The following is a 19,509-nucleotide window of genomic DNA, read 5'->3' on the forward strand; positions in this document are numbered from 1 at the left end:
TGCTCTATATGTGAAAGATTTCTTAAGGCTTTTTGTCTTTGGTTTCCCAGTTCTAAAGTTACTCCGCGTTGTATGCCTCGTATGGTAGCTGTGCTGGTTAGATACCAGGTGTGCACGTAGAGTATACAGTACAATGATGATGGTTCCTTAGAAAGGAGTATTTTGTGAAATGTACACATGTTGCTTACATAGAGTCTTGTGGTGCGGTTAGTTCCACAAGTAAGTCTGTCTGCTTTATTTTGCATCACTTGTAAGGCGGTGATGTTCTTCTGTGTAGACAGAGAGTCAAATGGTTGTGTTTTCTGCCTATTTGGCGTGTAGGTGTTGGGAAAACTGAAGTCAATATTAATTTTGGGCCCCTGGAATGTGACCTTGGTATTGCAGCACTTTTTAAAGAATCTATTGACCTGGTGGCAGATAGCTTGTGATGCAAGGAAGAAGTTGTGTATACCCCAAACAACCCCCCCGCCCCAGCAAAGGGGTAATTGATTGGACTGTCAGAATTTGACCTGTGAAAGGTAGTTAAATGTGTGCATAATCAAACATAGATTATGTACATTTGCAAAATCAGAATATCTATTAGAGATATAAGGTTTCCGAACTCTTGTTTGTATGCGTTTCAGTTGGGATTTGTACGTTTTCTGCCTTACATAGTGTTTCGTACCATGAAACGACGTACGGAACGCTACAAAGAGACAAACAAAATATGGCACCTCACGCACTTAAGTTTAATACTGCATAGAGTGCATTCCAAGACACCATGAGGGTTTTTAGGCGATATTTATAATAAGTCTGAATTATTTTGAATAAAAGAATATCTGAGCCACAATAAGTAAATTATTTTCAAAAAATTGACTAAGAAAATACTCATTTATTTGAATTTCTTTGAATATTTTAGAAACATTTTGAAAGTAACTGTACAAAAATATCTTTATTTAGAATAATTGTGAATCCTCTCTGTGATTATTTCACATTTACAAATATTTACAAAAAATGGTAAACATGGCCAAATGGTAAAATTAGTTTATTGCCCCCATAAAAGTAAGCCCTATTGTTGCATCTGTATATTTTTAGATTTCACAGCTGGGCACTGGTGGATCCTTTGTGGTGGGCCATTGTTGCATGGCAGTGATGGCACCCAACCATACTTGCAAGGATGTGTGAATTGCTATCTTCCCAGCCCACCGAACCATTTACAAAAAATGGTAGAAAATGGTAAATAATGGTAGAATGCTGTTATCATTATTTAGAAACCATTAGAAGTATCCAATTCCACACCATGAATATTTCCAAAGTTTTACAGGACCAGGGAAATATTTATAAAGTTGAAACAGTGTTAAAAATATTTCTGAAGTATCAAATGTCCTAGACATATAATTACAAAACTTTAAAATCAATTCTAAACAATGGCAACAAACATCCGCATGGTGTCATGTACATTCCACGTCTCTACAGGATGTAACAACACCGGGCTCACTGATCGTAGCAGCACATAACGGACAAGTACAAGTTGTGCAGCAGCTGCTGAAGGCTGGGGCAGAAGTGAATAATACCGATCAGGTAAGATGTTACATATAACACTATTTCACCTTTATTCGACAGACCGTGGTTTCAAATTGTGATATTTTCAAATCATACAGTTTGAAACCGCCGGGTCGACCCGATATCCCTAAATAAACCCTGTCTTTAAAAAGAACGGATATAGGATATCCCACGCATAAAGGTGAACTAGCGTTCCTTATGACCATTGTTTTTCATAAAAACTTTGATCCAAAATTAAATCGAGTAAAGAATACAACAAACATAATATTTGTTGAATCGTCAATAGGATGGCCACACACCGCTTTATATAGCAGCGGGGAAGAACCATGTGGAAGTTGTGCAGCAGTTGCTGAAGGCTGGAGCAGAAGTGGACCAGGCCAAACAAGTAAGACGGACGAACCAATAAAAGCTTACACGGACAACTGCAGTCTGATACTCCAGTCATGTTAAATGTATAGATTTTGTATGAAAAGTGCACTATTGTAAATTTTCGTCACATGTTGTATAAAAGGATGCCTATTGCCCTTTAGGAAAAGTTGATTCGGCCGCTGTGTGGGAAGGGAACAGTTATTCATTCTCATCACATTTCACTCTCGATTCCAAACAGGACGGAGCCACACCACTGGACATAGCGGCCTGGAATGGACATGTGGAAGTTGTGCAGCAGCTGCTGAAGGCTGGACCAGAGGTGGACAAGGCTAAGCAGGTAAGATTACTGAAAGGGTAAGACATGGACCAGCATATAAAACCTAACAATAACACTATAGACATGTACGATGTACATATGTTGGAAATAAAATTACGGATTTTACCAATTGATGTATGTTATGGATTACATAATAATGTATACAATATTCTAGTGCTCTTCACTGAGTGAAAGTTGATTAGGGACGCTGTGTCGGAAGGGAACAATTATTCATTCTTATCACATTTTACCCTCGATTCCACACAGAACGGAGCCACTCCACTGTTTATAGCAGCCCAGTATGGACATGTGGAAGTTGTGCAGCAGCTGCTGAAGGCCGGGGCAGAAGTGAACAAGGCTATGCAGGTAGGACACTTTAAAACGATATTTACAACAGTTATTTGGACTTGCCGATTGTACATAATGTGCTCCTTTCAGATACAACTTCTCATCAAGTTCTACTCCCACACAGGACGGAGTCACACCACTGTTGATAGCAGCCCAGATGGGACATGTGGAAGTTGTACAGCAGCTGCTGAAGGCTGGAGCAGAAGTGAACAAGGCTGAACAGGTAACATTACTGAAAGGGTAAGAAATTGACAAGCCTATAAAACTTGGCAATAACACTCTAGTCATATCTAGTCACTCTAGTCATACGGTATAAAGAAACGTGATAAATGCTTCTACTACCAATATTTGTATGTTATGTATTATATATGTTACATCCAAGATTCTATTGCCCTTCACCGAGTAAAAGCTGATATGGGTCGTTGTGTCGGAAGGAGACAATTGTTCATTTTCACATCATGTTTTACTCCCGATTCCACACAGAAGGGAGTCACTCCACTGTACATAGTAGCCCAGAATGGACATGTGGAAGTTGTGCAGCAGCTGCTGAAGGCTGGAGCAGAAGTGGATAAGGTTGCGCAGGTAACATTACTGGAAGGTTAAGACGTTGATAAGCCTATAAAACATAATTGTCAGGCATTGTATTCATCTGTTGTCTGGTTGAATGAATGAATGAATGAATGAATGAATGAATGAATGAATGAATGAATGAATGAATGAATGAATGAATGAATGAATGAAGACCTTTATTGTACGTTTTTGCTTTCTAACAAGCTACGTACAGGTCAAGGTGAATAGGGTGAAGTGAACACGGCTAAACACGTAAGACGGACAAGCAAATAAAATCTTACACGGACACTCTAGTCATGGATGGAAGTTGTATAGATTTTGTATAGAAAACTAGTTATTTTCACATTATATGTTTCTCACGCTTCCACACAGGAAGCATGGAACTGGAACCATTCCACTATCCATAGCAGCCCAGAATGGGCATGTGGACGTTTTTGTAGGCAGCTGTCTATAAATAGTAAAGTGATTAAGGTTGAAGCCATGTACGTTGTGTATAGTTTTCCCAGAAAACTTTCTGAGCCCTCTATGACCAATTTAGATATATTTTGTAGAAGAGATTTTATTGCTCTCTATTGAGTTACTTTTGATAGGGGATTCTTGTCGGAAGGAATCAATGATTCACTAAAATTATCTATTAATTCACCAATAGTTATGAAAAGATCCTGATCGCTCCTTCAGCAACGTGTGCTGATTTCCAAGCAGGGCCCTGGAAACAGTGGCAACACAAAAAGGTACATATGTAACGTATCAAAGATTAAACGATTCATCCACTCACATCGGATGACATCACATTTTACTTCCAACACCACACAGGACGGAACCACTCCACTATCCATAGCAACCCAGAATGGACATGTGGAAGTTGTGCAGCAGCTGCTGAAGACTGGAGCAGATGTGAACAAGGTTATGCAGGTAGACTGGAGAAATTAAAGTAATGGAATTTTACACTGAGGTCTTCTCCATTGTGTCTATTTTTGTGCAGAAGAACATCACCGGCACCATTACCAATTAACCCATACATCTTGTATGAACGGATTATCTTATTCATTTTGTAAATTCGTTACGGGTCTTGAAAAAGGATTAATCGGTTATTCAGGTAATATTATCAAATGTACGGCAAAACAATTATTGATTTTTTTAATCATCGGAAGTGTGACCTGATTTGCACAATTTAGGTATGATATCTGATGATGTTAATTCCAACCTAAGTGACAGATGTCACAAATGAATATTAAATTACCGAAAGTAACTTGATCACTGATCGAACGTCAACTTTTCTCTCCAGATATTTAAATAAGGTTATAAATATGCAGATTTGACTACGTTCCATTAGACAGAATCTGACAACCCATATAAAGAGTCTGCACTCTCTTAATGATAGAAAATTAAATTTTTAAAGTTTTAGTCACGCTATTTCGGAGTAAATGCTGCAATCCAATTATTAATTAAATTTGGTAGCCAAACACAATGCGAACATAAAAGTGTCTTTGTTAAGGATCAAATAACTGAAAAAATTGAAAATAATTTGTACTATAGCGCCATAGTATGGTACGATATATATGAGCAAATACTGCTCTCTGAACATGGATTGTTGTCTCCTTTAGGGTACTAACAATGAGGGCACGACATGTCAAGGTTTCACGGCTCTACATGGGGCAGCTATTGATGGTCACTTTGAAGTTGCCGCCGCCCTTCTAAGCGCCAGTAAAGCCACCATTAACCAGAAATCAACGGTAAATTACTATTACTATGATCCTAACGACATGAAGTCTATTTAGTAACTGACATGGCCACTTACTAGGAAAATGACAACACATGATACACGTAATGTCACGAATGGTGCATATAGCTGGCCCTGTTGAATATAACGTCAGCAACGAGCTCTTGCTTTTTTGACTTGATGAAATAGTAAAGTTAAATAGTACGTGTTACAGCTCTGAACTACTTCCACCTCTTTCATCAAACACCACAAGTTGACCATTGTTGATATGAAGACTTACGACGTCGGTTCAATAAAGATTTCCCTTGTTCCTTACGGTAATTGTAGGAGGCTAAAGAAATGTACGCGTATAATAATATACATCCGTTCATGTTCTGTGTGGTCGTGTGGTGCAATCGGCAGGGTGTTCGATTCACAACCCAGAGGTTCTGGGTTCGAATCCGTTGATGTGCCGTCCATGTAGTTTCAAGCTGGCCAAGGAGTATAGCCGTATATGGGAGTCAAACAGGCACCTATATGGTGGGTTTAGTACTATATTACGCTACCGTGGATCTGCTTGGAGATTAAGTTATGCTCACTACAAAAATCCGGACACACAGACACACCCAAAACTATATCTCCATTTTTTAATGGAGATAATAAATCCGTATAAGTCACAAAGCGGTTATCGTATTCCTGTGTGCGCCAAATTTAAATATTTTCTTGATACATTTCACATGAACGGAAAGGAATAGAAAATTTTAAATTTTAAGAATGACATTATTTGCAGACTGCAAATGCAATGAGATTATACCAATTTGAAAATAATTCTGAAATCAGGCGAAAATCAATGAGCTCGTTGATGTGATCCATAAACTTAACCTTTATCATAAAAGCATCGAACTAGTTATTACTAGGTAGTTGCTTCCATGGTATCCGATCGGAAATTCTGGAGAAGACCGACTTGTCGACTTCGCCCTAGTTTCACAACTTTCGTATTGATTTGTCTAGCTTTTCTATATCAAAAGTACTGGTAAGTTGAAATCTTATATGTGTCACCTATTGGGTTCTTTAGATATAGAGGAACTGCCACAACATGATAAATACAAGAACCAGAGATCATGTATGCAATCCACTTATTCTTAAAAGCAAGAATAGAAACGGAACCAAAATAGCTGTATCTTCTTTCAATGGTACATAGAAAATTAAACATGATCCACCACACCCCTCAGTTAGATGTTTTGACAAAACACTGTTGATCGGCTGTAATATTGGCTATATGAAATAAATAGATTATGGCTTCATCCCAACAGATGGAGACGTTTGAATCCAATGAGAAGGCTACAGATGTAACCCCACTCCATATCGCAGCAGCATCAGGTAGCCTCAACACCGTGAATCTGCTTATCAGTGCAGGAGCAGACACAACATGCACAGCGATCAAGGTATTTGACTTGTTTCATGTTGGCATTAGATTGACTTCGATATTTGTCCGAGGTGAACAGCCCTAGGACACAATAGCCTGTAGAGTAAATGAATAAGCGTCACAAAGGCTTTAATCAAATCTACCTTTTCAATTATAGTATAGGGCTATCCCCCGAATCGTTATTTCTATTTCATGTCCAAAGCCAATTGTTTTATCTAATAGCATACTCATATTTGTTCCGTTTGGTATATGTAATGAATAACACAAGTAGACGTTGGTCAATTCTAATATCACAAATCGAAACACCGTGATAGAATTACAATTTTAACCTTATATTGTGAAACAATAGTCTGTCAGATCATAGCTCGTATCTAGGTATGGGGTGCGTCCTTCATTTCTAAAACGAACTGTGACATATTATCAAAGAATTGTCTCATGATAATAGCTCATAAATAACACTAAATGATCATTCTTCGTCCATAAACAAGCCTTCCGGTATTTTGCTCATTGTAGGAAAAAGGCACTGGAGAAAGAAAGGTTTTGAGTCCCTATGACGTTGCTGTGGGAGACAGTACCAAACTTGTGGCTTACACCGTGTGGAGTGCCAACGAAACAAACGCGGCTAACAAGGTATGGTAATATTCGTTATCACATGAAAAGCTTTTATATTGCTAAGATATGACCAAAAAATTGACTTTAAGTCTGATTGACCCTTCCTCACTATTACAGCGTAAAGGAAAGTAACCTTCGGTGCTGACAACGTCAATGACACACACGTTGATTCTACGGAAGCATATATCTATACCAATGTTATGCAAAACTGCCTTTCATATCATGGTACAGAATCCATACTTTCCCTGAATTTAAAAAAAATGTTAAAAACAAATGAATTGATTTATTTATCGATCAGATGGACCTGAGCAACGAATATAACGTGTTACACTATGTTTAGAGACTATACCAGAAAGTTATTTAATCTTTTCTGCAATCCAAGTCATATATGTTGCTTGTATTAGGTAACGTAAACAATCATTATCTTGGAACTGAAAGCAGTGATTGTCTTATCTATATCGCAGCAATCTGGACACCAGTTTCCTTCGGAGCTTTCAGCACATCGGGCCGCCATACAAGCAAGACAGCGAACAGAGGAGGTATGGGTTCATGGTCACCACAATATTCAATGAATTAGAGCCCGACAAAGCACCTTTCCAAGAGTTAAATCGATCTCTACAAAATCCGTTTGAGATATTCTTTGATAGTTGTGTAATCATAGGAAGCAGGATCAGGGTAAAATACCCAAAGTTAATTGGTAGAGAAGTTTGGTGTAACATGTTACTATGTTACATGTTTTGCAAACTCTATACAAAGAGACAACTCAATAGCATATATGCAAAGAATTGTCATGCTACATTTGCTTTTTTGGTTTGATGCATTTGTGTCTTTTACTAATGCTGCTCACTTGAATACTTAATTTCCTCATCTTAAATCCTCAATTTAATTTCCGCATTTTGTTATCAGAAAGTTTTGTTTCTCTTATTCATTTCCAAGACCATCATTCGGACCATTATCACAACAGTTCTGAGTGAGCACGTTGGTCGAAGATGGCGGGAACTCGGCCGTCGTCTGGGTATCACGGAGGTTGACTTGGACGACATTCAGTACAGGTGCAACATCAACCTGAGAGGGCTGAAGGAGATGACTGTGGAGAGTCTGCATCTGTGGCTGGACAGACAACCGTACTGGCCAAACATCTTTGACGTGTGGTGGGCACTGCAGGACATGCACATGGCAGATGTGGCAGGTCAGGAAACGAACAGAGCATATCAATAAGTAGATTTGTTTAAGTTGGAATAAACATAAGCATTGGTGCTACCTGTATTGTTCTTATATACATAAAATGTTGTGCTTATGACATTGCGTATTTCGCTACCTGTACATAGGCTTAGTGGCGTCATATGATGTTTGGGTTAGAAAAATGGGTCCTTTGACATGCCTCGATGTTGCTCTTGGGAAAGCACTTTACATGGCTCTCCTTCCTCACTTGAGAAGGAAAGGGACGTTTTTAATGAGCGCCAACTGTTGCTGCAATGGCTGACTCAACGTAGAAAACACGTCTGACACTTAACAACATGTTGACGACAAAGCCACCGACATGGTGCAGATAGCTGTCAAAATCGTTATTATAGGACCCATGGTGATACGCTTGCAAATGAAATGGGCTCAAATTTGCGTTAGGTTTGGGGACGATATCTCTGTCGTACGATCGTTTTCCCGAGTATAGGGACGCGGGTAACCCGAGTCTTCAACGTGTTTGACTTCTTCTTCCTCTTAGTGTTTGGATGGCCACCATCAACTTGTAATTAGGCGGCCACCATCAACTTGTAATACTAGTAATTTGGATGTGGTGCGGAATGTTGCAGAAATTTGACAAGAAGCAGGAATGTTGCGGAATGTTGCATAAATGTGCCAAGAAGCAGAAATGTGCCAAGAACATCGTTAGCTGTTGAAGACAGCTGTTGAAGACTTGCCATATTTTACCAGATTTCTGTAACTTTTAGAAATTTAACGATATCACTTGGCTCTTAAGCTATCTCTGATCTTTAAAATGTAGTCCGAAAAATATCTATAAATTGCATCTCTGCAGTATTAACGTGTGTAAACTCTCGAGTTATCGAGGACTGGGTTTTTTTCAGTGGGGTCCACCTCAGTCATTAGCGGGGAAAGTTTTCATTGGCTTGCCTGTCAATAGCCTCTGTCTTTGTTGAAATGGGCAAGACAGCTGATTCATATACAGAAATAAAATTAAATAAATGGGAATATGAAATAAGATGAGATAAAATTATCACCTTAGTGTATGTCCTAACGATTGCATGTCTGCAATATGTATTCACGTATAGTGTTCATGTTGCAGATATCGTACTTGCGACCGTCCATAACGAGCGAAACCTTGCCGGTGTCAAAGACGAGTGTGAGGAAAACGACGAAGAAGACGGGATGGAAAAGAACGGAAACAACGACCTTGAAAACGAAATGACTGACAAGAAGGAAAAGGTAGACGCAAGTCTATCCATGAAACAATATACACCTAACATATAGATCAGCAAGAACTCCTGGCAATAGCATAAAGTCCAGGCTATTTGGTCTAAAACATCCGACAATTTTTTTTCCAAAACGAAAGAAAGATTGTTGCAAATATGCACATCTGAACTTCTGTAGCTGTGTTGCTTGTTTATGGATAATTTGAGATGTGTTCTCTGTTCCTCTACAGGGCGAATCGGAGGCTGAAACTGGTCCCAAGCCGTCTTCTGGGAGATTCAAGGAACCGTCCGTCTCTGCAACAGGTTAGTATGTGACAGACATCATCATTGTTCATACTGTGCGTGTACATTTTCTTCGTCTTGCAGTTCGGTGTTTATCTGAGATTTCATTGATTTACCTTGGCCATAAGAGACTAGCTCGACTGCAGTGTACATTAATCCAGTATGCTACAAAGTGGTCGTACAGGAAACCGGTTCACAAAATTGATCTCATTCATATGATGACCATTGCTGCTTTATTTAGGATCCTCAGATTCCGCAGTAGTACCGATGGAGGTGGAGATGGGAGGCCCGTAACTGAGAGCCCTGTATGACCGAGCCTGTGAAGAAGGGTACACGGAGGTCTACAATACCCGATTTGTACTTGTGGGCAAGTTCGGTAATGGCAAAACTAACCTGTGTAACAGTCTACTTGGAGACGAGTTTGACCCAGAATGGAAAATCACTGATGGCATAGCGATCCATCCATGTGTCATGGCACAGGAACAGCAATGGAGAAAGCTGGGAGGTATTTCTGAGGACATGTTAAACGATTCAGATTTTGATTTATTAATCATAAAATGTTAAAGCAAGGATAATGTATTCTGAAGTAGATTAGATTCGTATACTGAAAATGCTGCCAGTTGTCACGATTTCTTAAAAGCACTTCTTATTTGTAGGTCAAGAGGATCATTTTCCACATGCTGTGGCAAACGTAATGAAGAAACTGAGGCATGAGAGACAACGAGCAAAACAGCCTAATTTACCACTCAAACAGAGTCAAAACCAACCTGACTCTGACGTCATGGACATAACAGGTAGTCTCATAGACTTTTTTAAATGTATTTAGGGAATCAATAATGTGGTGGGTATTTGGGTTTCTGAAAATTTACCTAAGTATGCATTCTTCTTTATAGATGCACTTCGTCTTCTGGTCAAAGGTTTAAAAAAGAACTTTAGTCCTATTTGTAGCTAAACAGTGCCATTTTAAAATTCCATTGCAGAGGCAATGAAGAAGACGAGGATTGTGAAAGAAGGTGGGAAAGAGCCTAAAGCACCCATCAAAGACAAACAAAGTCAACCAGATGTTGACCTGCCGGACACCACAAGTACGTTTATGTCATTTGAGATATTGTGTCTCTATTTATACTCAGCGATCTTAGCTAAGTTTCAATTAGACCTGAAAATATGGTGCTCATTTGAAACCCAAATCCTTTTGCAGCAATAAACAAACGTGTGGAACAAGCCCCGCACCCACTCCCATCTGTAGCGAACAGACAACAGGGAACAATCAGAGAGACATTTCAAGCTTATTTGAAGGCAACAAAAATCTTCAGGAAACAGGATGACAAATCCAATGTCACAGGCACCAAAGAGCACCCCCACATTTCTATCTGGGATTTTGGGGGGCAGGAGATTTTCTACAGTACCCAACAGGTCTTCTACACCCACCGGGCAATCTACGGCATGACCATGGACCTCACCAAACCCATCGACAATCCTGTGGAAATGTCTACTGATAGTGGTCCAACTAGTCACTGCCATAAGGAAAAAGGTAAGTATTGGGATGGGTTAGGGTGATACTTTTAGCCATGAACTCCATATAGTGTTTGTCATTCTGCATTTGACAATTACAAGTTGTCATCTTCCTAAACCTAGGATGAATATTTCATTTCTTTTCAGGTAATTTTAAACCTTTCAGTTGTTTTCATACAATGTTGGACTCCGTTGCCATTATAGAGAGAAGAGAATACATAAAATTAGACTTATTGTTTGTTTCTCCTTTGTATGCACCTTTACGTAACAAAGACTTCATCGACTATCATCTGGAGTCCATACGGGCACACACGAGACCAGTAGTACTACAGCATGAGGTCGGACGAACTCCAGCAGCAAGAGACATCGAACCACCCGTGATGTTCATCTTTACAAACAAGGACCAAGTTACCGAGGTTGGTAGTCTTTAGGAATATGCTTACAATAAAAAGATTTTTCGGAAAAGTTTTTCTTTTCTATTTTGTATTCGTGGGAGCTGCCGTTGGAATCAAGATGACCGTGAAACATGCATATATTCATACATATAGATATGTATGTATGTGTGTGTGTGCGCTATGACTAATCTATACTGACGCCACTTGTATTTTTAAAGTATTCAAATCCATGTTTCATTGCTCTCTATGTAAATTTTTCTTTGGTAGATGACAAGAATGTCACAGTTGTTGACATAGTCTGTTTATTGTCCTCACCATTCATTGTAATTCTAATACATACACTATTCCTGTTCCCTTCCAGGAAACCATACAGAAGCTTCACAGTGACACAAGAAACCACCTGAAAGGTAAGGTCATTGACAAGCATGTTATTGACAGGTACTTTTCAGTGGACAACACAAAACGGAACCCAGAAGATCCATAGGTGTCGGAATTGAGAGGATTCATCTTGAACCTGGCCAGACAGCAAAGCTACATGGGAGATAGAATCCCTGTCAAGTGGTTAGAGGTCAAGTCTAAGTTGCAGGATATGTACAAAGAAGGTAGGAGATACTGCAGCCTACAAGAAGTCATGAAAGCAATCGGCAGTCCGCCGAAGACAACCACGCCAGAAGAGAACGCCATCAGCATCCTGACCTTCTGGCACCTTTGTGGAGACATCATCTACTTCCCAATCCAGAACCTCCGTGACTTCGTGATCCTGGAACCACAGTGGTTCGTGGACGTTTGCAAAACCATCATCACCATCCTGCAGTACCGAGATCGTGAGGTGAAAGATGAATGGGATAGGCTGCAGGAGACAGGAGAGTTACGAGGTCACTTGATAGACTACGTGTGGAGTCACCGAGAAGAAGCCCTGCGGTACAACTTGATGGAACACAAGCAAGAGCTGCTGGGCATGATGGAAAAGTTTGATCTGGTCCTTCGATGCCATGGGCGCAGCGAGGAGGAGAGCGGTCCAAGGTGTGATGTCTCCGGGGAGGCAACGTACTTCGTTCCATCATTACTCACGACTGTTAATGATGAGAAGATGCTCTACCCACCCAATACAACGTGTAGCAAGCCGATCTTCATCGTGTTTGACGGCAAGTTCTGCCCAGTCGGCCTGTACCATAGGATGGTCATCAGCAGTATGCGTCGCTACCTCAGCGTCAAACCGCAGCTGGCGTATGCATCATGTGCCAAGTTCATCACGAATGACCGTAAGAGGCAGACCTTCATCCTCACAAAGGAAAAGTTCTTCCTGAAGGTTGAATTGGTGTCTTCAGTGAAAGATGAGGAAAGCTGCTTCAGCCATGGGCCGAGCGTGAGGGAAGGTCTTGAGGAGGATCTGAGAGACATCATCAACAAGTGGGTCCCAGGGATCCGGTATAAGTGGTGCGTCAGGTGCAGCTGTGAGGGCCACAGGGAGAAGGAAGATGTTGACCGTTTCCTCCAAGTAGAAGATATCAGCGCTATTGAACACTTCAAGAGCGGTGAAATCGTCTGTGAGACGTACGCACCTGCAACTACAACCGTCAGAGAAGCTGGCCTTTCCGACTGGTTCCGAAACCCGTTAGTGATCTTTTTTATGCTATCTGTTGCTTTCAGGGATATTTTCAAAACATTCGCAGTTAATGCCATGTGTATTAAAAAGGTGATCAATGTTTTTACATTTTGGTTTTTGGCTAGTCCTTTCCACATTCCACATACATTTAAGGAGGAATCTGATAAGATAATTGTTTTGTGATGTATTCTAACATATCTCATTATCATAGACTGCCGCAAACTGCAGATGAAACGTTAACTCATCCAGGAAGCCAACAGTCAGGTAAAATTTCCAAATGTGTTATCTGTACTTTTTTTTCTATTCTTGCATGGATTAACACTCTTGTGATGCCTAATAGTATGTACATGTTTACCCTGTTTCTCATTTAAATTTGTGTCAAATGGATATAGTCTGTGTAACACAAACTCTGCTGTCCAGGGCTGTAACATGCCCCTTCTAGGGGGCCGGCGGATGTTGGGCGGGCTGCTATAAGTGAGATTAAATCAAGCTAAAATGGATACAGCTGAACTAAAATGTGTAAAGGTGAAGATCCTATATACCCCTAGTACTAATGCCAAATGAAGATTTTAGACCTGTTCATGTTGACTTTTGGAACATTCTGTGCAAACAAATACTTTTCGATTACTTCGATATGTACTGACACTCTTCAAGAATGACAAGATGGGAAAGTTAGATATTTGAAAATAATTGTTTATTGACCCTTCAGTTTCACAGGACTACTTTCACCTGGTTGTGAGGGAGGTGTGTCCACGATGGAGAGAGCTCGCCTTCCGCCTCAACCTCTTATCTGCAAATGTTGAGGAAATCGAGGAGCGACATCGGGGAGACCCACGGAAGTGCTGCAGGGCTGCCTGTGACCGCTGGGTTCAGCTGAACGGCAGCAGTGCGACTGTGGAAGTGCTGAAAGACGCGCTCATCTCAATCGGAGAGGTGCCGACGGCAGAGAATATCGGGGAGTGAGTAGTAATTCGTGACAGTTTATTGATAACTTCAAAAGCAATGTTATATAAGGTAGTCATAACAGCACTGTTGTTTCATTGGTTTATGTTTTCCGAAAGTATACCTTTCTCATATGTTGAAAATGCATGCCTTTCTTGTGTGTTCAGAAAGTATGCCTTTCTTACGTGTTTAGAATGTGTGCCTTCTTATATGTTCAGAAAGAATGCCTTTCGTATATGTTCATGCGTACATTTCTTGTGTGTTCAGAATGCACGCGTTTCTTACATGTATGTATTCAAAATGTGTACCTTCTGTACCAGCACCTGTTAAGTGTGGCAGAAACATCAACAAGATGATGGTGCCCACCTAAACACTAAGAAGAAGATTGTGTTAAGAAAATATGCCTTTCGTATGTGTTCAGAAAGTATTCCTTTCGTAAGTATTACTGAAAATTCGTGCAAAATTTCTAGTCCTCATTATCACAAATTAGCTGCAAAGTTAAACAGTAAAATAAATAGCTCTGTGTGATAGATAGCATTTGGTCTATTCATTGATAACATTCTGATACCATACAGCTTGCAGCAGACAGGAGTATACTCACGGCAGTCGACACAACTGCAGACAAGTCAGGGAAGTACCAGTAAGTTGCTCCATAAAATCAAGATAGCCATCAAAAGAATCAGTGAATATACCCAAAGTATCTTATTATGTTGTGATAATATTTTAACATATCAATGATTTACGCACTTCTTTTCTGCCCACGCCATCAACCCGTATTTTTCCCTGTATGATTTCTTTCAAGATTCTTCATGAGCGTTGCTCCTAACTACGTCTGTGTTTTGGTGGTTGGATGGTTTTATTTAGAACTGTTATCAAACTTAAGATCATACCGAACTGTATGTTCGATGTGATTATTTCGGAGCCAATCAAGAAATGCACAGGGCAGATTTGGGAGGCATAATTCTCTCAAAATACAGATATCAGTTTGTATTCCAATGGCCTTGCAATGAGCAAACTCTTTGAAAGAACACTGAGCATTATTTTACCTCCCCGTTTAAGGCACAGAAAGCTGTTTCGCCATAATCGTGGAAGACGTGTGCCCACGCTGGACAGAACTCAGCCGCCATCTCGGACTCTCTGCAACACAAGTTGACGAGATCGCCGGGCGGCATAACGGTGACCCACGAGAGTGCTGTCGGGAAGCCCTGAAGCTTTGGTACTTTATCAGTGGTAGTGATGCAAGTAAAGAGAGACTGAGTGATGCTCTTACCTCTGCTGAAGAGATAGCCACAGCAGAGAAACTGGATGCACTAACAATGTAGTATCCAATACAATGTAAATTGGCCGTTATTGGAAGTACGTGGTAGGAGCCCGTACCCGTGTACCATATTGTAATAGACTATTGATTATGCATATAGTAGTTTGCAAGTACAGTCAGTAAATCTCTATTCTAAATAAAGATTATATAATGTACATATTCAATCTAGTTATCAGCAGATGGAAGTAGGTGGAAGATGATAATTCATAAAGGAATTTGTTAAGTCATGTATCTATCAACATATTTTGTTTTCAAATGAAGAAAATTTAGCAGATATTACTGTCATGCCTCTGTTCAAATATGGTGAATAGCGTTCAATAACTTTGGATTCGTATTTTGTTTGAATGTTAAGAATGTATGTATGTTGCTACCTACACATAAACAGAGCTGGAGATGGGTGTTCAGTATGGTCCATCTGACTGTGTCCAGACAATTATAGATCCATCTACTTCATGTAGTCAAAATAACGTTATACGATAGTTTTCCTATGCAAATGAGATATAATTTTTTTATCATCTCCATTAAACGTTTTCTATTCAAAATATTGTTTTCATTAGCAGACACTTCAAGTGATCTGTTTGTTAACTGGACTCCGATCCCTCTTATACTAGGGAATAACTCACGCCTTTCCACACAGATGTAGAGCACTTGGTGACAATGTGTATTCACTCAGATGGTATCGTACCGGAGTGCCCCCCAAGCCTCAGTCCGCATGCGTCGACTGTTCCATCAGTGAGGGGGGACTCAACCATTCTAAATAAACTAACATTCCCCCTTTTTTGTTTTGGCTACTCTACATAAACGTTATATAAGTTTAAACAAAGAAATCTGTTAACAGTCTACAACTAGAAAACTATAAAGGTGACATAATTTTGAATACTACACAAAAGGTATTTTTGGAATTAATACTTACTAAGTTCTAAAGAGAGTAAATAAACTAGGAAGGTAGATGAACATATCAGACTTTCTCAACATATCAATGTAAACTGTCTCTTCTACACACTAGTACAAAACAACCAATACCTTCTTCTCATCACAACTGTGTGCTAGTAACAACACTCTTCTCAGTGTATCACGATATACTTCTCCAACATACTTCTAATCAGACTTTCTCAACCAATACCTTCGTCTCATCACAACTGTGTGCTAGTAACAATACTCTTTTCAGTGTATTATGATATACTTGCAATACAAAATGCTCTTCAAAAGTGTCATACAAAATACTTGTCTCTCGTGTAATACAATGCATTTCTCCAAAAACATCAGTGTACGACAAACAATATACTCATTATTAAACTTCCCCTATATTTGTCTCTCTTGTAATACAATGCATTTCTCCAAAAACATCAGTGCACGACAAACAATATACTCATTATTAAACTTCCCCTATATTTGTCTCTCTTGTAATACAATGCATTTCTCCAAAAACATCAGTGCACGACAAACAATATACTCATTATTAAACTTCCCCTATACTTGTCTCTCTTTGGTTGGAATGTCCGTATGACTTTCAATGTCCTTATGGCAATTTGATCATATGTCCTGTTTGTACGACCGTTAATAAGGATTTGGCAGTCACACTTTTTTCCGGCATAATTTCCGCCAGAGTGCTGCCACTGTGCTCAGAAAAGAACTGCTGGTTTTACTGACTTGGGCTTCTGCATTAGCGTTTTCTGTGTTGACTTCTTGACTGATTTGGCCTTCTGAGCATTCAGTTTCTACTATGACAGGTTTGTTGTCTTCTGTGTTGCCTTCTTTGTTGTCTTCTTTGTTGACGTCTTGACTGATTTGACCTTCTGGGCGTTCGGTGTCTACTATGACAGACTGTGCTGCCAGCGCCTGTTTTTCCTGACGGCTTTCCAGTTTTGCAAGGCAACCAACCGCGTCCTGGAACTTCTTTGTCAGGCTGTCAGTCTGGAGAATGACGCTGTTTAGATCCATCTGTAACTTTTGAGTTTTGTCTTTCTCCGTAGCTATCACTTCTCTCATGGAGCTGTTCTCATATCTCAACTGATCAGTCAACAATTGCAACTGTGAAACGTCATCCTCTGTCTGCTCACCTAGAGATTTGAGTTCGTGATTGGCTTTGGTCAGTGTGGCATTTTTCTCCTTGAGATCAGCTATATTAACTTGGGCAGTCTGGAGATCAGTCTTAAGACTTGCAATCTGTGCTGCATTCTTGACTTGGAGAGCAGCTAGCTCTTTATGTGGCAGTGCGGCTACTGATGGAGCACTATCCCCTGTATGGCACTTGCTCTTGTCAGTTCCCTGGGTCACTGTGAACACCTCATGGACCCTGTGTGGCTTGTCCACTAAGGGAACACAGTAGTGGCCAGATGCCGTCAACTTGAGGTCCACGTTCTTACCAAATATTGTGGCCCTGTCCTCCTGCGTGTGCAGTACCACACCGGCCTTCTTCATGGCATCTAAAGACAGCAGTAACGGAATGTCCCGGTTTACAACATCGGTTGATATCAGCACCTGTCTGTCAGCTATGTTCGCAGGGATTCGGTATCTTCCCAAGGAAGGTAGTGTCTCATCCCCTCCAAACTTGAACACATGGGAACTGGTGTCTCGTGTGACATTCACCCGTGCCTTCTTATCCAAAACCGATAAGTACTTATTCAACCACGCACGACCGCATACAGTGGAGGAACATGCCGAGTCGAGGACAGCACATAACGAATCCTCTTCTGACCCTTCCGACATCATGCACTCGGAAGCACCATGGGCAAACATCACCGTAAACTTTGTATCTTCAGTCTCTGTTGCGTAGGCCTCCTCTGTCTTCGCATCTGGACATTTCCGAACCAGGTGCTTGAAAGAGCCGCAACAATGACAACGCAGGAAATCGCCATTACGATCTTTTGGATTCAGCTTTTCGCCAGCATAATCAGACTTTTGACCCGATCTATACGCCTGGGGCCCGCCATCTTGGAAGTGTCCTGACCTGTATGTATGGGCGCCGCCATCTTGGAAGTGTCCGTTGCGACTTCTAGCAGTGCCTGTCTGTCCACTATACCCGCGTCCCGAACCACGGGACCAGTTTGCACTGCCGCCACGGGATGTCTGATAAACTTCTGCTTCAGTTACATGTGCAATCTCCTGCTGAATGCCGCCTGAATAAGAGGAACGTGTCGATACCAAGTCGTCACTGAATTTTCTTAAGCTGCTTTTTGCTTGCATGAACAGACTAACGTCTTCCTTGGAATAATCTACTCCAGTCATTACGAGCTTGGCCTCTTCTAGAGTAAGGTTGGCTCGGCGGACAAGTAGTAGACCCAGGACGGACTCAGGCAAGGTCACTCCACCGGCTCTGTTCAGTGTGTTATATAAAATGTCAAATGTGGAGATATACTCACTGATAGTCGTTGTCGGACCACGGCTGTACTTGTCGAAGGCGACGAACGCCTCCCATAGCCGCCCCGTGTTGTCTCTCCGCAGAAGCTCATCCAGTTTTTTGAGTACGTTTTGGAATGACTGCTCATGGCTGAACTCTTCCTCGGTGAGTTTTGTACTTAAGAATTCCCTCGTCTTGTGCTCATCTTTTGATCCCTCCGGTAGACTCAGCAGGATTTCAATACCTCGTTTCTTCTTCGGGATATTCGTAATCTTGTTCCACAGAAGTAACTCAAATCTGAACTGTTCGTAGCTTTTGTTTGCAAGATCAAGCTGTGGAATTTTTGTCCGCGCGCCTCCCTCGCACGTCGCCATTTTTGGTCAAATCCGCGCCAAAAACACTGCACACAGAATCGTCGACAGAACCACGTACACGGTACTAGGGGTCCAGTATGACAGTCCGAACTTCACTACTGGAACCACCCTCTGCTACCATTTGTTAACTGGACTCCGATCCCTCTTATACTAGGGAATAACTCACGCCTTTCCACACAGATGTAGAGCACTTGGTGACAATGTGTATTCACTCAGATGGTATCGTACCGGAGTGCCCCCCAAGCCTCAGTCCGCATGCGTCGACTGTTCCATCAGTGAGGGGGGACTCAACCATTCTAAATAAACTAACACTGTTTTCATCGTATGATGTTTTCACAGAAGCACTACATGTAAGTTTCATAGACAATTTCCTGATTATCATGTACATATACTATTAGCCTATTCTAGGTTTTTTTTTTACATACGTTAGGT

The 19,509-nt window shown here is 40.8% G+C and overlaps 2 protein-coding genes across 2 annotated transcripts in view; both read left to right on the forward strand.

Annotated features, from left to right (window-relative positions):
* LOC118418241 overlaps positions 1-19,509 on the forward strand; it is a 72,828-nt gene that overhangs the window by 13,822 nt on the left and 39,497 nt on the right. The gene's annotated exons all lie outside the window — the stretch shown is intronic.
* Positions 9,837-12,355, forward strand: LOC118417199. The gene is made up of 6 exons (XM_035822659.1): positions 9,837-9,966; positions 10,247-10,384; positions 10,571-10,675; positions 10,789-11,121; positions 11,376-11,518; positions 11,859-12,355. Exons 2-6 carry the CDS (start codon positions 10,285-10,287, stop codon positions 11,979-11,981), a joined length of 804 nt encoding a protein of 267 aa, XP_035678552.1. The 5' UTR covers positions 9,837-9,966; positions 10,247-10,284; the 3' UTR covers positions 11,982-12,355.

The sequence above is a fragment of the Branchiostoma floridae genome, chromosome 6 (genome assembly GCF_000003815.2).
Source record: "Branchiostoma floridae strain S238N-H82 chromosome 6, Bfl_VNyyK, whole genome shotgun sequence".
NCBI lineage: Eukaryota > Metazoa > Chordata > Leptocardii > Amphioxiformes > Branchiostomatidae > Branchiostoma > Branchiostoma floridae.

What these genes read in the sequence shown, in the direction of transcription:
- LOC118417199 (XM_035822659.1), top strand. Translation starts at nt 10,285, where the DNA reads ATGAAGAAACTGAGGCATGAGAGACAACGAGCAAAACAGCCTAATTTA. An exon ending in TGACCTGCCGGACACCACAA is followed by an intron (nt 10,676 to 10,788) that starts GTACGTTTATGT and finishes ATCCTTTTGCAG; the next exon opens with CAATAAACAAACGTGTGGAA. An exon ending in TCACTGCCATAAGGAAAAAG is followed by an intron (nt 11,122 to 11,375) that starts GTAAGTATTGGG and finishes TACGTAACAAAG; the next exon opens with ACTTCATCGACTATCATCTG.